This window comes from Prionailurus bengalensis, chromosome A1 (assembly GCF_016509475.1).
Source record: "Prionailurus bengalensis isolate Pbe53 chromosome A1, Fcat_Pben_1.1_paternal_pri, whole genome shotgun sequence".
In the NCBI taxonomy this organism is placed as follows: domain Eukaryota; kingdom Metazoa; phylum Chordata; class Mammalia; order Carnivora; family Felidae; genus Prionailurus; species Prionailurus bengalensis.
Window position 1 is genome coordinate 145,807,722 of NC_057343.1, and position 21,210 is coordinate 145,828,931.

The following is a 21,210-nucleotide window of genomic DNA, read 5'->3' on the forward strand; positions in this document are numbered from 1 at the left end:
AGATGAGTGTACTTAGTTTGAAAAAAAAAAACGTTTTTTAATGTTTATTTATTTTTGAGAGAGAGAGCGCAAGTGCAGGAGGGGCAGAGAGAGAGGGAGACACAAAATCCAAAGCAGGCTCCAGTCTCTGAGCTGTCAGCGCAGAGCCTGACAAGGGGCTTGAACTCAAGAGTTGTGAGATCATGACCTGAGCTGAAGTCAGGCGCTCAACTGACTGAGCCACCCAGGAGCCCCAAAAGGTATCTTCAAAATACACCACTTATCTCCAGAAATAAATTAAATATCCACCTCAAGAAACATAACGAGGGCTTGTAAATGTGTTTTTCTTTTTGTTTCTTTTCTTTTTCTTTTCTTTTCAGTTTCAAGACCATGAGATTGTTAAATTAAATAATTATTTTTTTCTGAGTTTTTCATTCATTTTGAAGCTTTTTCTTTTAAAATATCAAGAATATTGTATTACCCTGAGCTTTGTTTTTGTCTTCACTGCTTTATGAATGTCATTTATATTCAGCTTTTTCAGGTCAATAGCAACACCATGGAGAAAAGGGAAGATTTCTTTCTATTTTTCATTCTTCTTATTGCGTTATTACTATGTCAAAGCATTAGGTCAGCTTGCTACAGTGCAGTCTTGCTAAAAATAGAACCTTTGGAAAATATACCCGGAACCAGGAGAGACATCTGCAAACCACCACTAGATGGCAAAGCAGCTTTCCCATTGCTAACATTATGCAGGCAAACAAAATATGACTTACAAATCTACTGCAACATGTTTTCTACCATATCAGAATTGCGATCAATTCAGATTTTAAAATATGGACGACCACCTCAGTCTGCAAATAAATTGCTTGGTATCCTTTATCTTCAACAAATATTTATAATCTTATTGATGTCACAGTCTTAAATTTATAACCCAACATCAATATATTATTCGTTTTCAACTGTTTCAGTTAAGAAAACTAAAGATCTAGTGAGTACAGTACTGCAAATTTATCAAGATAAAAATCAAAACAAAACATCACACATGGTAAAAATGAACCAAAGGCTACAGAGTTCAAAATTTACAAGCATATCCCACACTAACTGCATACTTAAAGATATCTACATTAGCACTTATTAAAAGATTATGTTTTTATAAAAAAGATAAAGATATGTTTAGTTATAGTGACAAAAATACAAGATATAGTTTTCTACTTAAAAGTTTTCTTGTGGTAAAGACCAGAAAGGAGGGAAAAATAAAGAATTTTCACCACCCACCCCCCTCAAATTTTCTTGGTTGAAATATAAAATGCCCCTGTCTTCAATGTGGTACACAAATTGTAATAAATTCACAAGAAAGGCTTTCTTGTTACTCAAATCTATAAAATTACAGAACTTCATAAGGTGACAAAGAGTCCAATTTTTTAAACACAAAAGAATAAGAACTTTGTTTTGTTTTATGCATTTTACTAAACCATTTTGATTGTTATATTTAAGCAAGAAGGAAATCTAATTGGTTCAAGGAACAATCCTACCTATTCAATAAATTGCAGGAATCAAACTTTGCCTGTCTTTTCATAAGAATGCTATGAAAATGAATGAATAGCAGATTGATGCTGTCAATACGTAATTAATATTTCTTAGCATACAATGAAAACTTTGAGTAAGATCCTAGTACAGGGATAGGAGACTCAAAGTAGAGACTCATTCTGAGTGCCTACTATGTGTACCCATACGATGCCACAATAACACATTTTCTTCCACTAAAACTGCCAAATTCTAGTTAGATCAATGGCCGCTTCTATGGTCTTCCCTCTGACCCAGTAGCAAGACTTGCCAATTTAAGAAAGTTGCTGCAGGGGTGCCTAGGTGGCTCAGTCGGTTAAGCATGTGACTTTGGCTCAGATCATGATCTCACAGTTTGTGGGTTTGAGCCCTGAGTCAGGCTCTGTGCTGACAGCTCAGAGCCTGGAGCCTGATTTGGATTCTGTGTCTTCCTCTCTGCCCCTCCCCTGCTTGTGCTCTGTCTTCCTCTCTCTTAAAAATAAATAAACATGAAAAAAATTTTTAATAATTAAAAAAAAAATAAAGCTGCTCTAACGTCACTCACCGGTTCCATGGCAGGTCACTTTGAAAATTTATAGGGGTCTGTATACCAATTACTCCTTAGAGAAAAAACTCTAAATAAATATGTATCTTACTTTAAATGCTTTATTTTACTAAATTGATACTTCCTTTTGCATGACCTATTATTCCAATTAGATTTTACTTAACTGACCTCCAACAAAATAACAGAAGCTCTCCCATTTCAATAAAAATATCAAAGTTGAAGTATGAACCATGTTAATATCTGTCACAAATAAACACTAATCTAAATTTTACGATATCATCACATAGTGAACAACTCAAAACTACTGATGCAGGTGCTTTATGTGCTAATGACAACCTCTTCTTTCCTTAGTTTCATTTTTTTAATTACATTTAATAGGCTCAATCCTTTCCTAACCTACTCCCATTCCAGGTGAGCCCAAATAAGTTTTGCATTTCCTCACTAAGAATGAGGATTCAAAACTATTCTTCTCTTACTCTGGATAATTCTTGGAGTTGAATGTCTCTTCAGAATTGAATTAGAAACTGGTATTTGGGCTTGAATTGTGGTTGTCTGCTGTTATTTCTACTCACATAAGGTAGTACTTTTCATTAACAACAGGCATTATGGCCAGGATCACATTGAAGTACTGACCAATCACTGTAGGAAACCAAGGCTGATATTTAGGAAACATTTGAGTAGACTAACTCCATCATTATATGTACAAAAGATGATAACATTCCATTTCTTTTTTAAAAGTTTGATGGTTTGAGTTATTCATTATTTCAAAGAGGTATTCCTAGGGAGACTGGACATTAAGCCCATTGAATGGGGTAAAAGAGTATCTGGGATTAGGTAGAATGGTCTCCCTGGATAAAGGGGAATGACATATACCAAACTCAAACGTATTTAGCTTTTTCTACCTTCTGTCTTTCCTAACTCAGATAAAGACATTGAAACTTTCCAGAAGTCCAAAATAGGAACCTCAGAACGATCCTTGAATCGTCCAACTCTTTTTCCTCTAACCCTAATTTTGTTAATCAACTAAAGCCTATCAAACATAACTATGAATTGCTTCTTCCTTTCCAATCTTATTGCCACTACTCTTTGATGGGTCACAAGATCTCTTCCCTGGGCTACTGTACTAGTCAATCAAGTGATACCTTTGCATCATTCTTTTTAATGAATTCTGTTGCCTTTGTTTACCTTTTAAGTGTTAGTGTTCTGGGATTTCAGTTGCATACTCTCTTACTCTCTCATTCTATACTTTCTTGCTGGATAATTAATCTACCTCTGTGGACTCAAGTGCCCTTAATATGACTATCTCTAGCCTGGATCGCTGCCTTAGGCTTCAAACCTGTATGTTCACTGGTCTAAAGGATATCTCTATCTGGAGGTCCCACAGGAACTTCATCTGTCCCACCTCAAACCTACTCCTTGTTTTGTGGGCTCTATGTCAGAAAATAAAATCCCCATCTGCCCAGGTTAGAGAAGGAAACCAGGGTATTATTTTTGAATTCTTTTACTCATACCCTTTGCATTTATTTGTCTCTTAAATCTGTTCATCTCTCTCCACACCCATTGCCACTCTCTTAGTCCAGGCCATCATTAAATCCCACCTGGATCACTGTACTAGCCTCCTAAGTAGTCTTCCTACCTTCAGACCTGGCTTCAGAAATCCTGGCCACACTGGAGTGATTCTTCTAAAAGTACAAATATTAACATGCCTCTCTCCTGCTTCACATCCTCCAATAGTTTATTACTGTCCTTAAAATCAAGTTCAAATTCCTACGTGACCTACAAGCTCCTCTAGGTTCCTCTGGAGCCTCATCACCAGCTACTCTCCCTTTAGCCAATTAAGCTCCATTGTGTTGTTTTTTAATATTTAGTTTCTCTATTTTCCCCTCTGGGCCTTTGGAAACTCTTTTTCCTCTTCCTGGAATATTCCTTTCCTCTCTCCTTGTCTCTTCGCCTAACTCATCCTTAGATGCCACTTTGGATTTCATTTACTAATTTGAGAATACTTCCCTGACAATGACCCTCCCAAGATTGGGTTTGGTGGCCTCCTAATTTGCTCTAAGAGTACACTCCACTCATTTATTACAGCCATTTTTTTCTATACTCTAATTGCCTTGTCTCTCTCTCCTTAACCACAATATATGCTTTTTTGAAGGCCTTTATACTTTTGCTTATATTGTTTCCACTTTCTGGAATATCATTCCTCTGTTTTTTACCCCTGGAAAATGTTTTCTAAACCACTCCCAGGTTCAATTCAGGCAGACTTAACAGCTCTTCTTCTAGGTTATCACAGAACCTTACACTTGAGTCTGTTACAGCACATACCTTGCTATATTACAGTTATTTATTTTTAATAATGCCTCTGGCTAGACAATGAACTTTGGGAAGGTACATATTACCATACTCATTTTTAGATGCTTACCACAGTGCCTGGCATGTAGTAGTTCTTAAGTATGTATCACACTGGAATAATTAAAACAAAGTTAACTCTGTTTCAACTCCTCTTACCAAGAATCAGGCACAAGACAGGTAAGAGGAGAATGGTTCATTTAACAAAACGTGAAAATTAAAATGTATGGGTTTATACATGTTTGTTTTACCCTAGAAGTATTTGGCTTCCTTCCCAACCCACCCCTCTTTTTAAAAGTGCCATTTAGAGAGCTTCTATTAACTCTTATATGTAAATAAACCCTTCTGATTTATTCACTAACTCTAATTCCTCCTTGGCAAAAGAAAGAGAGCATGAGGGAAAAAAATTAAATGAGCTAAAAATATTATGAATAATGATCAGTTATGAACTTTAAAAGGTAAATTCTGTGGCAGAAGTCCACAAAAGCTTGATTTGAATCTTGACCCTGTCACTTTCTGACTTCGTGCAAGCCACTTATCTACCAAGCCTTGGTTTTTCCATGTGTGCAATAGGAACAGTAATAATACATACTTCACACCTAAGGTTACGGTGAGAATTAAGAGTTTATATAAAACATTTAGAACAAAGCATAACGTATAGTATGTGGTTAATAAGTGTTAGCTAGTATTATCATCTTAAATGGAGATGGTTTAATTACTAATCAAGAGTTATAATATGCTCCTAGATTATAAGAAATGTAATGATGGTATGGATTAAGTAGCAAATGACTATCAAGGACTGTGAAAATATAAAAACACTAAAGTGACAGATTAGTTTGTAAGTACCTAATGTAATTCATTAACAATATAGCACATTACACTAATTCCCATAATGCCTTCCAATTCTGGTTCTTAACTCCTAAGTTCTTGTTAATTTTCTCAAAGGATGTTATAAAATTAACTATGTAGTAAAAAAATAATAAACTTCAGAGTCTATACTTCTTTGTGTTAGAAAACTGTTAGAATTAAATGGAAATAAAATAAAATTTAAAAGTGGATGTATTATAATTCTAAAATCATTACCATCATTGCTAAAATAAGTGGCCTTGTTGAAATTCTAAAATACTAGCATTTGTATTTTAAAAATCTGATTTTAAAATGTCACATAATAATATTAATAACAATTCTAGCTTAAAAGCCAAAAAGATGATTATCAAAATATCTCGATATAGCCTGTAATTTTGATAAATGAAGAGGTTATGATTTAGCCATATTTTGAAATTACAGCCAAATCTTGATTATCTTTGGTCTGTGGAGATCTGGATGGCTGGAGTAGTTGAAATCTATATATGATTACAGAACTTTATCTTCAGCCTCTTTTCCCATCACATCTTTACCACAGTTAACTTAAGGGGCCAGTTTGCATTTCCACTCTCTTTCTTTCTTACTTGAACAAGGAAATGTCAAAATAAATAAATGAATAAAAATTTGACAACAAATAAAAACACAGGAAGGAAGGGCTAATCTATACACTAAATAACCGGTCTCTGAATAATCAAGAGTTGGCTGCACACATTACGTTTACCTTAAGAATCAAAATAGCCTCATTCTCGTTCATATCTTTCAATAAAAGCAAACAGGAGTTCCTGTGCCTTAACATTCCTCGTCAGAGTTTCTCTGAGTACCTGAAAGAACCCTGGTGGTACAGGACCTACTGGCATGCCATCTCCTGGGGGAATGTTTCCTAGCACTGGGCTGGGAGCTGCTGCAGCACTCTGCAAAGAATAAAGGAGAAACAAACCTATATCATTACAACGAAGGCACAAAACCAGACTAATGATAACAGATTGTAGGAAGGGAAGCTTTCATTCCCAGGAATAAATATTAGTAATTTCCCCCACTCCAGAGGTAAACAAAGATACAACAGTTAGTTTATATATGACTAAGTTATTTGGTTTAAACAAGTGTTTTAAAACTTTCTGAAATCACAGGATTTGAAGAAGATGGTATCTTTCAATGATATATAAAAGGCAAATAATAATATGACAAAAAGATAAAAGTTTAAGTAAATGCTTTATTTAAGGCACAGGCATCTGAAATGACAACATTAATAACAAATATGGAAATATGTCGGTAGTAAGTGTGAAAATGGTGGTTACAAAATTGGAAAAAAGAACTCTTTTTTAAGATTATGCTTTTTATTTGTCACAGACAAATACAATTAATTTTCTGCTTATAGGTGGTAACACATTATTCAATTTCTGATATGCTATAACTGGCAGCCAAAATAGAGTTGTTAGCAAAAACAAAGTGGTGAGGATGAAAAAGTAATTAGGAGACTGAATAAAAGAAAAGAATTCGATTTAGAGAGATTAGTCTCATATAAACAGATTATGAAAAAAAAACGATTGAAAAACTCAGTCTACTTCACTTACAAATTATTTCATGGCACACTAGAGCTTCATGAAATAGGAGAATGAAAAATTTTGAGTTAGATTCTTTGTAATTAAATATAGGCTTTAGATTTAATTCTTACACAGAACAGTAATACATATCACTATTCTATAATCATGGGTTTTCATTCCTCTACCTGGTTAGGCATATTATAAATCCTAAGAGCAGTCAAGAGATCAGAAATGTGCTGAAGAAAGGTCAGTATGCATCTAACAGTTCTGCTACGAAAGAACTCAAAACAAATAATGGATCTAGTCTATCTGTCCCACTGTCCTTGCCTCTACATCAGGGTAGTCATTCATGCATTAATAATCCATTACAAGATGCAATATCAATATATTTATAGCCTACATTTCCTGGTATATAAATTTGTAAAAATACTAACACGTGTTTATTCTGTAATACTAGTAGTTATTAATAATGAAGACCAATGATTTGAGTGTTTCCTGAGAAAATGTAGATTTAAATGTGGTTATCTAAAATGTTGCTTACCTATGAATGCCAAAATTCTAAGCTTCTGATAAAGCAGATAAGTATAAAAGGAGAAATAATATATCTTAGATATTAAGATGAAACATTTATCTGTTATTCTATTTTAAGCAAAAGCATGCAATTTCATTAATGTACATTAAATACCCACTATTTGACAGATAGTGTTCTATTTTGCTTTATGTATCAACATTCATATTTTTAAAAAATGAAACCAAATCTTTTTTTTTTTCATTTAACTAAACTGGTGTAAAATTTTAATATACAATGTTACAGTGAAAGTTTAAATATATATGATTAAAGCTTGATCTAGGAAGAAAGATTTGATCTAGATCCTTTGACAGTGAATTACTGTCATGGGCAAATTGCTCTCAGTACTAAGAGCTAGAGATAAGATGTCACTATTGTTCTAATTAATTGCAGAAGAGAAATATTTTTGAGACAAGTTTGTAAACTACTCTTACCTATATTTTTATAGAAAAAATATGCTACATTATATAGAAAAAATACTACTGTAGTTGTGTATTACAACTTTGAGCAGGTTTACAAAAAATAAAATAGAATTCAATGGGTTACTGCAACGTCTTAGTGTAATTCAAAGATGCTATTTTCCCCTCAGTTCTAATTGCTTAGAAAGTACATAAAAGAAGCTTTTGCCTCCCCTAAGGAAAAGAAAAAGTTTGTCTGCATCTAAATTAAAATTCAACAAGTAAAAATACTGAGTCATCGTTGGCTCCTTTATTTGTTTTCTTTTTGGGGACTATATTGTTTAAAGGCATATAATATGCTACGTTTTTTTCCTTCTATGTTCTGCATTGTATGTGCTCCCTTTTGTTTTTTTTTCAGCTATTATTTAAAAGTGAAACAAAATACATGATTCAGATGAAGATTTAAGCAAATTAAATCTTTAAAATGCCTTTTGAGTTTTCATTTTATGACTTCAAAATTATAGAATAAATTCAGTCAAAATACAAATTGCCAAGAAGTCTTTTAAGTTCTGCAACACAGCAGTTAACGCTATAGGGAAAAAAAATCCTTGCTATTTGGAAGTTAACATTCTAGTGAAAGAAGAAAGATAATGGTGAGTGCTTTGTAGAAAAAAAAAAAGAGCAAGGAATAGGGAATTCCCAATAAAGGGATAGGGATTATAAATTTAAATAGAATAGTTGGGGGGGGCACCTGGATGATTCCTTAGTTAAGTGTCAGACTTCAGCTCAGGTCATGATATCACAGTTGGTGGGTTCAAGTGCCTTATCAGGCTCTGCACTGACAGCATGCAGCCTGGGGCCTGGAGCCTTCAAATTCTGTGTCTCTTTCTCAATCACTCTCTCTGCATTCCTCTGCTTGTGTTCTCTCACTCTCAAAAATAAACAAGCACTTAAAAAATAAATAGAATATTTACGAATGAATGAGTAAATCATATAAACGAATGGATCATGTTATGGTGACTTATTTTTTTTTTAATTTTTACTTAAACATTTATTTTTTGAGAGACAGAGAGAGACAGAGCTTGGGTGGGAGAGGGGCAGAGAGAGAGGGAGTCACTGATTCCTAAGCATACTCCAGGCTCTGAGTTGTCAGCACAGAGCCCAACACGGGGCTCGCACTCACAAACCGCAAGATCATGACCTGAACCAAAGTTGGATGTTTAACCAACTGAGCCACCCAGGTGCCCCATCAACTTATTTAAATATGACTCTTGCTTTGTTGTTGAGGATGTCTTCCCACATTTCAAGATGTGCAAATTCTTCATTTGTACCTATTCCCTTACAGTGGCACAAGAATTTTGTGGAATTTTTTCTTTCTTAATAATCATACTTTGAAAAAAAAAATAATCATACTTTGGGCATAATAATAGAAGTGTCTTGAAAACAGAAGAGTTTTATAGGTAGATGATTTATAGTATAGAGCATGATTTCATTTTCTGGTGTGATACTAATTTCTATCCTTGGCTTAAGGATACAAAGTGATGTGAACAGAATCTTAATAATTACCCAGTTTGTTTACCTCATAGAAAGCACTAGTTCAGAGCATTTCAGCCCAAACTTCACTCTGTGGACCACATTTTTGAGCTAAATTATGCATCCAGTCTTCTGGGATTTATTGACAAAGGATAATTCACTGTTTATTGTACTGTGTGGACTCAAGCTTAGAGTACCATTTGGTACACCATGTAAATCATTAACAAATACTAATCTGATAATAAATACTACAGAGGTACACACACTAAGTGGCACTTCAAGCATTGTGAAAGAGTATATTTATCAAATTGCTTAACTTGCTCACTTATATCAATATAAATAATGTATGCTTTTATTTTTTTTTAATTTTTTTTTCAACGTTTATTTTATTTTTGGGACAGAGAGAGACAGAGCATGAATGGGGGAGGGGCAGAGAGAGAGGGAGACACAGAATCGGAAACAGGCTCCAGGCTCTGAGCCATCAGCCCAGACCCTGACGCGGGGCTCGAACCCACGGACTGCGAGATCGTGACCTGGCTGAAGTCGGACGCTTAACCGACTGCGCCACCCAGGCGCCCCAAATATATGCATGATTATTTAGGTTTTACTTTTTATTTTCCTCTCTCTCATAAAAAGAAAAACATGAAAATATTATGGTTTTAAAATATTTCCTTTTACTAAACTAAATACATAAGACTTCGGGCAAATGTGAAAAAATCATTAAAAGTGTTTTGTCTCTTCACTGGATTAATTTATATGCTTTCAGTGTATACTTTCAGATATTTTCTAACTATTCTTAAATCATTTATTTTGTCACAGGACTTAAATTTCAAGGTTTTTTTGAGAGTGACAACTTTACTTTTCCTTTTATATTTTCCCAAATCACTAATATAATTGTACCTACTTTTTATGTATCCAATGTATTAAATTTGGGGAATTACTTGCTTTCCCAAGGACATACAAAAATGAACTTTAAAGAGTTACCATGAAATCGTTACATGTTGTTATATATTTATCTTTGTTTAAGTCTGTGTGGCCACTTTGCTCTCTTGGACTTCCTATACTTATATCATTCTACCCTTTAAGAAGGCATAAGTCAATTTGTGCCCCTTCCTTCTTCTTTTTGTGGTGTTTATTTTTCCCTTGTATATATGTCCAGCACCATTTCCCATTTTCCGCTTTCTCTTAAATGCTGTTGTATAACTGCACTTAAAAAATATTTTTGTTCTCTTTAATTCCCTATTTCTGAATTTAGAGAATAGAGAGATAAACTGTTATTTTATATTTTATCTTCTTAAATAAAAATCTGAAATTAAAGCCAAAAGACTTCTTATTTTAATCTTAGTTATTATCATTAGTGGCCTCTGGTAGGAAAAAAAAAAAGTTATATATAGTTTGATATGGAGGTTTCACAACAGGCATATAATAAAATTTTGTTTAAAAATAAAATTAGGATATAATTGATTACTAAATTAGTTAGCATTTATCAAGATTAAATAACTAATAGTTTTATTTAATAAGGATGTTAGAGAATCAGCTGCCTATCAGGGAATCAAAATATGAAGTCTGTATTTGGTACAATAGAAAAAATATTTAAGTATATGAAAAATTATTAAGGTAATGACATAAGAACTAAAATAGTGACAAAATTATTAGAAATTGGAAAGATGATTAAAGGAAACAGTGAGTAGTTACGCCTGGGTGGCTCAGTCGGTTAAGCTTCCGACTTCAGGTCAGGTCATGATTTCACAGCTGATGGGTTCAAGCCCCACATCAGGCTCTGCATTGACCACTGAGAGTCTGGAGCCTGCTTCAGATTCTGTATCCCCCTCTCCTTCTGTCCCTCCCCAACTTGTGTTCGTTCTCTCTCTCTCTCTCAAAAATATATAAACTTAAAAAAAAAAAGAGTCCCTGAAAAGAAAACAATACTTAAAAAAAAAAAAAAAAAGGAAGCGTGAGTAGGAAGAGATTGGTCAGGGAGTTGTTGACTTTTACTATTAAGCTATCTGTACTATTTTTAAGCCATATGCGGGGTTTTTTTTGAGAAACACTTAAAATGGTTATAATTGGTATCTTGTCTTCAGAATTTTAATGCAAAGCACGGTCAAATATTTGACTGTTGATTGAAAACATATTCTTTATTATACTAAGAAATCTTTCTATGCCTAGTATTCTAAAAACAATTTTTAAAGAAGTCAGAAATAAAAAAAAAAGATGCTTTGCCTTTTTATACTTGATATTTTTTTTGTTTTGTTTTTGTGGGAAGCATGATATAAGTAATCATATATTGATAGTTTTCTTAAAGCATCATCATATTTCTGAGATAAGCCATGCATGATCATCATGGGTGATCCTTCTTTTAATAAGGCTAATGAATTATATTTGCCAATATTTTATTCAGGATCTTTATATCTATATTCTAAATGAGACAGGTTGAGAATGTTCCTTGCTGTATTATATTTTTCAAACTTGAACATCCAGATTATTCTACTTTCTCAAAATGAATTGGATGGCAAACTATCTTTTATAATGCTCTGGAGAAGTTTTATAGTATGGTGTTTATCTGCTTTTTGAAAGTTAAAAAAATATTCAGCAGTAAAACTGCCTGAATACAAAGGCAATTTTGGAAATAATTATGGTCATTATTCTTTTTATATTTTCTAAAACTTCTATTTGCTTCAATTCTGTTCATTTACATTTTTCTCAGAACACTTCATTGCATTGAGATTATTAGTTTTATCCACATACACACTACTTTCACATACTTACAAAAAGTCCTCTGTAGCAGCTGTGAGAGAGATTGCTAGCAGACAACAAACATCTGTTTTCTCCTTTTTCCATGGTATTAGAAATGTAGCCAATCACGCAGCAGCCCAACTACATCATACTTCTGTTTCCCTTATTCTCACCAAGAATTAAGGTTCTTACTAATGGAATGTGAGCAGGAGAGGTGTGTGCCACATCCAGACCTTGGTCTTAAGTAGTTTGGAACACATTCTACTTCTATTTTTTTAAGATTTTATTTTTAAGTAATCTTTACACCCAATGTGGGATTTGAACTTACAACCCCAGATCGATAGTCACGTGCTCTACCAAATGAGTCAGTCAGGCGCCCCATCCTACTTATTTTTAATTAGAGATCTAATTGCTGCCACGCTGACAAAAACAATGCCCTGTACAATGGCAGAGTGCCACTAACCTCAGTGTCTGGATGACTTTGTGGAGTCGATTTCACCTGCCATGGACTGTCTTACTGAACTGTTGGCTCTAAAACAGATGATGAGGATTCATTTTCTCTCTCCTAAACTGAATTAGCATTATCATCATTATTTTTGCCAGAAACTGCTTACTTCTTTTTCTGTTTTATTAATTTGTTAACTTCTTTTGTTCTCCTATTATCTCTATTCTCATGCCTTTTTTTTAGGCTTTATTATTTTCAAACTTCTCAACTAAATTAGGAACTAATTTTTTCTTTTTTTTTTAAATGCAAAGAATATAAAACTATAAAGTTTGGCTCTGAATTTACCTTTGATTAAATCTGTAAGGTTTGATGTTGATGCTTATGATTTTTTTCCCTAAATCATCTAATCAGTATAATTTTGATTTCCTAAACAGTTACTGGATATAACTGGAAACCAAAATTATACTGATTAGATGATTTAGAAAAAAAATGAGAACACCAACATCAAATCTTATAGATGTAACCAAAGATATATTTTAATTTATAGGCTTTATTTAATTCAAGGCTTTATTTTTGTTTTTAATGTCTAGCTTTCCCAACTATGTCTAGGTAAGATATACTATACAATTTTTATATTGAGGATATTGTTGAACAATTTTTTGTGGTCTAACCAATGATCAATTTTCATAATTTCCCATGGATATTTAATAAAATATCCATAGTCTACATTATTATCCATTTGCATAATATCCTTATATTGTCTCTATTTTTTGTCCCCTTGCCCGTTCAAATATATATAATACCCTACAGTTGTTGTTTGTCCATTTCTCACTTATTTTTCACGTTTAATAATCATTGCCTTGAGTCTACTTTGTCTGAAATTAATGTTGTAAGTTTTTTTGTATGTGTTTAAATTTCCTATCCATTTATTTTTAAATTTTATGCTATATTTTCTCACTCGTGAGCAAGAGAAGCCCTGTAATATGAATCTAATGAGATGACCTTTAAAATAAAATTGAAAAAAACCCCACAAATTCTCTTTATCCTAAGCTTTCAAGGTATTAAAGTTAAGACGAACAGTATCATTTACCTTTCTCAGTGAAAAATGAAGTTAGCTTATCTTCCTATTCTACATCTCCCTCTTCCACTTCCTAATTCTTGTTATAAACACTTGGAGTCTTAGGCATAAACTTTTTGTTTCCATCACCTCTTTTTTCACTAATAATTTTTGACCTCTACATTCAGTTTTGCAACCATACTTTCAGCATTAAAAATAAAGAACTCCAATTTTATCTATTGTTTTCCCTATCAGTCTCTTAAAAATAACAAAACATCTGCTACTCATGAGTTTTAATTCTTATACATTTCAAGGGTGACTAGAGGATATATAAATATTATTTTCCAAATCCTTATATATGCAAATGTCTTTGCTGACTCTCATCAAAACTACAGATACCACTGTTGTCTGAATAGGGTTGCAAAAGTCTGATACTGTCCAGATTTTTGTTCCTAGGGATGTAATCTATTTTTCTCTTCCAGGTATTTGGAGGATGTTTTCTTGATTTTTATAATTCCCAAATGTTTCAATTCCATATCTAGGTACTCTATTTCTAACTTACTTGCCTAGAATTATGTGAACTTTTTCAGTGATCATTTACCTGGGTTATTCTTTTCTAATGCTAGAAAGTTGGGAAATCATTTCAGTTAACAGGTGTAAGATCCGACAAACCTCAAAGGGTCATTCTTTGCAAATGTCATTAGTTACTAAGTAAACAGTTAAGGTATTATTAATAACTAAGGAAATATGTTGAGGAATCTTGCCAGGAAAGGATTTTCACAAGTTATTGGTGGCATGGAAAACTGGTACACTTATAGAAAGCACTTTACGTGTATATATCATGTGCCATAAAAAATTAATAAATTTTGACTAAGTGATCCTTCCTTTTAGATACTATTCAATTTTAAATTCTGAACTATGAGAAAAATAGTATGCATAAAATACATTCATGGTCATATATTTATAGTAAGAAATATTCAAAGTAACCTAAAAATTCAGCAATAATGTAATGCTTAAATAAATTGTAGTACATCTAAGCGATGAAACATGATTCAATTATTAAAAATAATGGTTACAAGTGGAATTATTTGGGAAACATAGGAATTTGTTTATGATATAATGCTATGTGAAACCTGCCAAATACAGAATTGAGTATAGCATGACTATAATTACGCAAATGATAAAAAATAACCCATGAAATACTGTGGGTGGATGCATAAAGTTAACTGTTAGAATTATATAAGTGATATTTGAATAAAATGCCTACAAACTTTCTGAAATGTCATATTATTTCTATTTATAACATAAAAAATTTTTATATGTTAAATATACACACTGCCAGTTTTGTCAATAGCTATATAATAGGACCAAATGCTGAGTGCCTGGATGGCTCAGTCAGTTAAGCATCCAACTCTTGATTTCTGCTCAGGTCATGATCTCATGGTTTGTGAGACTGAGCCCACATGGGGTTCTGTCTCCCCTTAGACAGAGCCTGCTTAGGATTCTCTCTTATGCCCCTCTCCTATCCACACACACACTCTCTCTCTCTCAAAAGAAAAGAAACTTAAAAAAAAAAAAAAAAAAAAAGGACCAAATGCTAATAACTTTACTTAAAACAAACCTAATCCCTAAAATTTAAGGTTAAATAACAGGTAGATATTTCTAACTTAAACATGAAGTCTTATTTCAATAAAATAAAATATAAAATATTTTAAATTTGAGACTACAAAGAAAAAGTTTTTCTGTTTTGTAAAGTTAGATCCTAGCTATAATCTTAAAATCACTTACATTATTACTGGGCATTTGTTTACATTGATTACACAAGTTCATACTTAGCACTATATGGTCTACCCCAGTCTACCTTCCTCAGTCACCCTCGTAGAGTCTGGAGAACCAAGATCACTGACTGTTTTTAAATTATAAAGATATTTTATTTGTTGCTTTTGCAAAACCTTAATTATCCAAAGAATAGTATTATAATTTCTTGGGCTTCCAAAAGAGGGACAGACTCAGAAATAGCATTAAAAGCAAAATCAAGTAACAAAAACCAAACTTCAGTGAGACCCTGACACCTAGAAATATAGAGAGTGATGAAGAGTTGGTGATATAAATATTATAGCTGGTGTTTGCCATACAGAAGAAAAAGAGTGCTCTGACTGCCTGGTAATTTCGACAAAAAGCTAACTTTTTCATATGAAGGCCAAGAAGCATGGATAGGCAACAGAAGAGAATTACCTACTGGTGCTAAAAAATGTTTTTAAGTGCAAGAGAAATGCAGAAGGATCCTGATAAACACAAAAATGATTTTATTCCTAAAGGAAACTTTCAGGAGGCAGCCTTTAATTTAGTTGTTAATTTTCACAAGAGCAACCATGGGTCAGAGATCTTGTTCCTTGAATTCTATATTCAGCTTTATTAGAAAGGGTAGATTATAAGGAAAAAGAGCTGACATAAGAGATCTGTTTTGAGACAATTAAGTTCAAGGTGATATCTTTCCATTTATATATGTAACCCAAGTATTAGGTGCTCACTGTGCTTGGAGCTGTTTTAAGACTCACGGATTCTTTGTGACACAAAATTTTGAACTTGGTGTGACTACTCCTCAAAATGATAACTATGAATTACTAGGAAAACATACAAATAGTATATAAAATTTTTGCTTAAAAATAAAATAAAGGGGCACCTGGGCGTCTCAGTTGGTTAAGCATCTGACTTTGGGTCAGGTCATGATCTCATGGTTTGTGAGTTCAAGCCCCACGTCAGGCTCTGTGCTGACAGCTCAGAGCCTGGAGCCCGCTTCGGATTCTGTGCCTCCCTCTCTCTCTGCCCCTCTCCCATTCACACTCTGTCTCCCTTTCAAAAATAAATATTAAAAAAAATTTTTTAAATAAAATGTAATGGGGATATCTATGACAGCATTTTTAGCATTTGTATACATTCAGCCCTCAAGAAGTATTGTCTTCATATGAATGTCAGAAGTTAGGTAACTTATTATTAAAGCAATAAGCCTGCATTATGACTACATGGTCAACCTACAGACCTATCTCAACTTTTTCATTAATACTCCTCCTCCCCACCCACAAACATTTTAGTCACTTAATAATCTAGCCTTCACCAGTATTTCAAAATACCATACACAGTTTAAAGAAAAACACAAGAAAAAGATGTTAAAAATATTAATGTTGTAACCTCTTTCACAAGTTTTTAACCATTATAGATTCTAGTAGACTGCCCTACTTTTCCTTTTTCAGCTTAGAGCCTAGAGACTGCTTCAGAGTCTGTTTCCCTCTCTCTCTGCCCCTCCCCCACCCTCTCTCTATCAAAAATAAAAATAAACTTTAAAAAAATACAGATGTAAGCCTTTGTCTTGTTTTTATACTATTGATTCAATATAAAAATCCCTGGGCTTCTACTTGTCTGAGAATCTAGGTATTTTAACTATTCCTATTAGCACCTAGTAAGGGAATTTGAATTATCAGAGTTATCCCTTGGAAAAAAATTCTCTCTGTAGTAGACAGAATGGCCCCACGAAGATATCCATGTTCTAATCCCTAGGGCGTGTAAATGCAGTAGCCTCTATAAGCTGAAAGGAGGCCCTGGGTGACTTCACCAACCTCAAGAAACTGAGTTCTATAAACAGCCTACATAAGCTCGAAAGTGGATGCTTCCCAGAGCCTCCTAAGGAGAAACCAGCAGGCCCACATCTTGATTTCAGCCTTGTGAGACCTGGAGTAGAGAAACTAGCCCAGTCAACTCCCACCTCTGACCTACAGAACTGTGAGATGATACACTTATGTTGTTTTAAGATGCTAAATTTGTGGCAATTTGTAACATCAGCAATGGAAAAATAATGCAAGTGTCCCCTAAAATGACTACTCCATTTTGAAGAACATTTTTCATGGGGCATCTATAAATTAGGGAACTCTAACAACGCTTAGAGGTTACTATACCTGACGTGTTGCATAATATGCACTTGTTAATTCTACCATTTTGATTACATTAACTGTCCTGATGAAAAATAAACAACAGAACAAAACAGGTGGCTGCCAGAGGGAAGGTGTGTGGGAACATGGGAAAAATAGGTAAAGGGGATCATGAGGTACAAACTTCCAGTTATAAAGTAAATAAGTCATAGGGTTGAAAAGTGCACACAGGAAATATAGTCAATAATATTGTAATAATTTTTTTGATGACAGATGGTAACTATATTTATCATGGTAAGCACTTAGTAATGCATAGAATTGTCAAATCACTATGCTGTACACCTGAAACTAACAGAACATTGTATATCAACTATACTTCAATAATAAACTTCACACACACACGCACACACACACATACAGCTCCCCTAGGTTAGGTATTGTAGTTTTCCTGGTTCCACAATTTTTTTAGTGGCTTTGAAGCATGACGCATGTGAATCAGTTTTTCCTCTTCCGCAGTGGAGAAGCAAAGAAAGGAGAAGAATGGCAAAGGCAGTATCTCCTCTTCAACTCTAATTGCTTGCCAGTCTCCAACTCTGCCTTTCCTCTTATCCACAAAGAAATGGCTCCTTAAATGTTAACTGCAGGTCCCACTAAAGCCATCTAGACTCTAGCCAAGCTAGCTCTTTGGTGGAGAAAATATAAAAACAACTGAAACCAGAGTTTAGGGCTCGCCATAATGCCGAGTTTGCTAATGGTCCCTGTTCTGACCCTGCACGATGATTAAAAGTAACTAGGATCCAGCCTCAATCCCTGCGGCATAAGGTCCATTTCTTCCTTCCATTTGCTGGGCTTCCAGCCTCAGTTCCCAACTAACTAGCAGCTCAATGTCTCAGAGACTAGAGCAAAACATTCTACTGGGTTCTTTCCTTATATTAATTCTGAGGGGGTATGTTCTGTCACTGAACTTCCATTTCCACAGCTGAATCCTCACCATTTGCAACTGGATTCCTTAGATACCAATAGTTCACCCATCTCGATATCTACTCATTACTTCTTGCCACGAACCCCTGGTGCCTAGCATTTGCCACCTGAAGAGTATTTCCATTATTCATTGATACCATCCTAATGATAACCACTTGCACATACATCCATCTATTGCCTGCATTAGCCTCCAAGATCTCCAAGGCAGAACTATTAACCTTTCTTGACTTCCTCTCAATGCTCTGTACCAGGACCTTTCTCAGTTGCTAACTCTGTTATCCTCAACGGCCTTGTCTTAGAATCCAAGGCATAATTGTTCTGATCACATAACCAGAGAACCTCTATTTTTAAGTTATTTTAAAAAATCTTTGTCACAGAACAGATTATAGTCATTGAGGTATAGCTCTTTATTGATAATATGAATCATCTTAATTTTTGGTTGTATGTTTGATTTTTCCAGGAAGAAGGTAATCATTATATACTTATCTTTTAAAAAGTCCTAACATTGGGTGCCTGGGTGGCTCAGGCAGTTAAGCGTCCAACTCTTGGTTTCAGCTCAAGTCATGGTCTCATGGTTTGTGAGTTCAAGTCCCATGTTGAGCTCTGTACTTAAAGTGCGAAGACTGCCTGGGATTCTGTCTTTCTGTCTCTCAAAATAAATAAGTAAACTTAATTTAAAAAAAAGAAAGTCATATCACTTGTGAGTCAGTTAAAAAGTTTTGCAAAAAGGCATATCTCCTCTGAAATACATTATATCTTTTGAAATTTACAGCTTTGGTAGGGAGAAGTGCAAAGTCAATAATTCTCAGATTTTTCTTTTAATAGTATTGTTGGCATAGACTTGAAACAATATGCGTCTAGTAAAACAAACTTCTAAAAGTTCTTAAGTTTTACCTAGAACAAATAACTAAATATACTTCAGAATTTTAATAGGATCAACAAAATAAATTTCAAGTTATTTCATGACATCAAATAATTTTGAATGATTTCCATACTAAGATTAATTTTTAAAGTTTCAATCTTTAATTGTCTTTAGTTATTTAAAATATCTCATATCCCCCCAAAGTTATTATGAACAAAAAGAACTTGATAGTGATTTGAGCAGAAATTCTATTGTTTGGTTTTACAAGATATTACTGTTTTCTTAAAAGTGGTATAATAGATTAATTATTAAAAAGTACAAAATTAAAATAAAAAAATAAATGAAAATACTTGTTTATAAAGGCTGCAAACTGCAAACAGGGGCTAGCTTGTTTGTTTTTTTTATAACATTTTATTTATTTTTGAAGACAGAGACAGACAGAACACAAGCAGGGGAGGGGAAGAGAGAGAGGGAGACACAGAATCCAAAGCAGGTGCCAGGCTCTGAGCTGTCAGCACAGAGCCCGATGTGGAGCTCGAACCCATGAACCACAAGATCGTGACCTGAGCCGAAGTCGGATGCTTAACCAACTGAGCCATCCAGGTGCCCCAGAATCTTGTTATTAATATAGAATATAACTATGCTTTATCCTGTTACTGGGTTTGAAATTATTTAATTGCAGCCATAAGGCACAACAAAACATTACTATATATTGGCGCATACAGATTAAGGAATACCTGCAAAGGATGCTTTTCCATCTGTGTAATGTTTTGGTGGAGAGATCATCTAAAAAATGTCCTAACACAGATATACAGATAACACCTATAAAAATACAGTTAATTAGACTAAAAAAAATGAGAAATTCAGCAGATAACTCTCTGTTGGAAGAGAGAGGCAAAAGTAAAGAAGATCATATTAGAAAGTTACTTTAAAAGAAAAAAATAAATCAATCTTATGAGAGAGTGGTGGAGACCCATTTGACCAAGCTTCACCCATCATTTCTTCTAACCTTCAACTATAATGCTCTATAGTAATCACTGATGTTCATCATTTTGATATCTGTAACATATTCAGTCATCAGAGAAAGATGGTATAGTTTCAACAAAAAGAGTTAGTGTATTTTTTAAAAACAACTATACCAGATCTTATAGTACAAAGGTGTACTGGGTTCTAGAATATGCCAGCAGTCCTCAAAACACCTGGAATTCCTGTTTGCAGCTATATGGCTACAGACATTGTACCACCTTCTTTTGGGTATTCTCAAGATAAGAAGTCTTTATCTTTAAACAGTTCATTTGCTTTGTGGAAGCAGGCAAAATTCATTTGGTTTAGGGTTTTGTAACAGTGAATAGTAAGGAAAGATAAAAAGATTTCAAATTAAAAAAAATATTAACAGAAGGGCACCTGGGTGGCTCAGTCAGTTAAGCCTCTGACTTCTGCTCAGGGGGTGATCTCACAGCTCGTGAGTTTGAGCCCCACATCAGGCTCTGCACTCATAGTGCGGAGCTTGCTGGGGTTTCTCTCTCTCTCTCTCTTTGCCCCTCCCTCCCCCGCTCTTAAGGGCTATCTCCCTCTCTGAAAATAAATAAACTTTTAAAAAAATTTAACAGGAGAGCCTTTTAATATAAAATGGCTTGAAATTCAATTGTCAAAATCTGAAGTTTAAAAATGACACCATGATTGAAAGAAATGTTTTAGATTTTTATATATTTTCATTTTTTTAATTTATTTTATGTTTTTTAAAGATTTCATTTTTATGTAATCTCTGTATCCAATGTGGAGCTCGAATTTACAACTCTGAGACTAAGAGTCATATGCTCCAATGACTGAGTAAGCCAGACACCCCAGGTTTTTATATATTTTTAAATCA

The 21,210-nt window shown here is 33.9% G+C and overlaps 1 protein-coding gene across 4 annotated transcripts in view; it reads right to left on the reverse strand.

The window, feature by feature from the left end:
• SSBP2 (single stranded DNA binding protein 2) overlaps positions 1-21,210 on the reverse strand; it is a 318,553-nt gene that overhangs the window by 91,117 nt on the left and 206,226 nt on the right. For 2 of the 4 annotated variants that reach the window (XM_043593182.1, XM_043593180.1), the window contains exon 5: positions 6,118-6,207. The exons of the other annotated variants lie outside the window; for them this stretch is intronic. In XM_043593182.1, the coding sequence (XP_043449117.1) occupies positions 6,118-6,207 (90 nt within the window). The remainder of the gene's footprint in view (positions 1-6,117; positions 6,208-21,210) is intronic. 4 annotated transcript variants of the gene reach the window in all.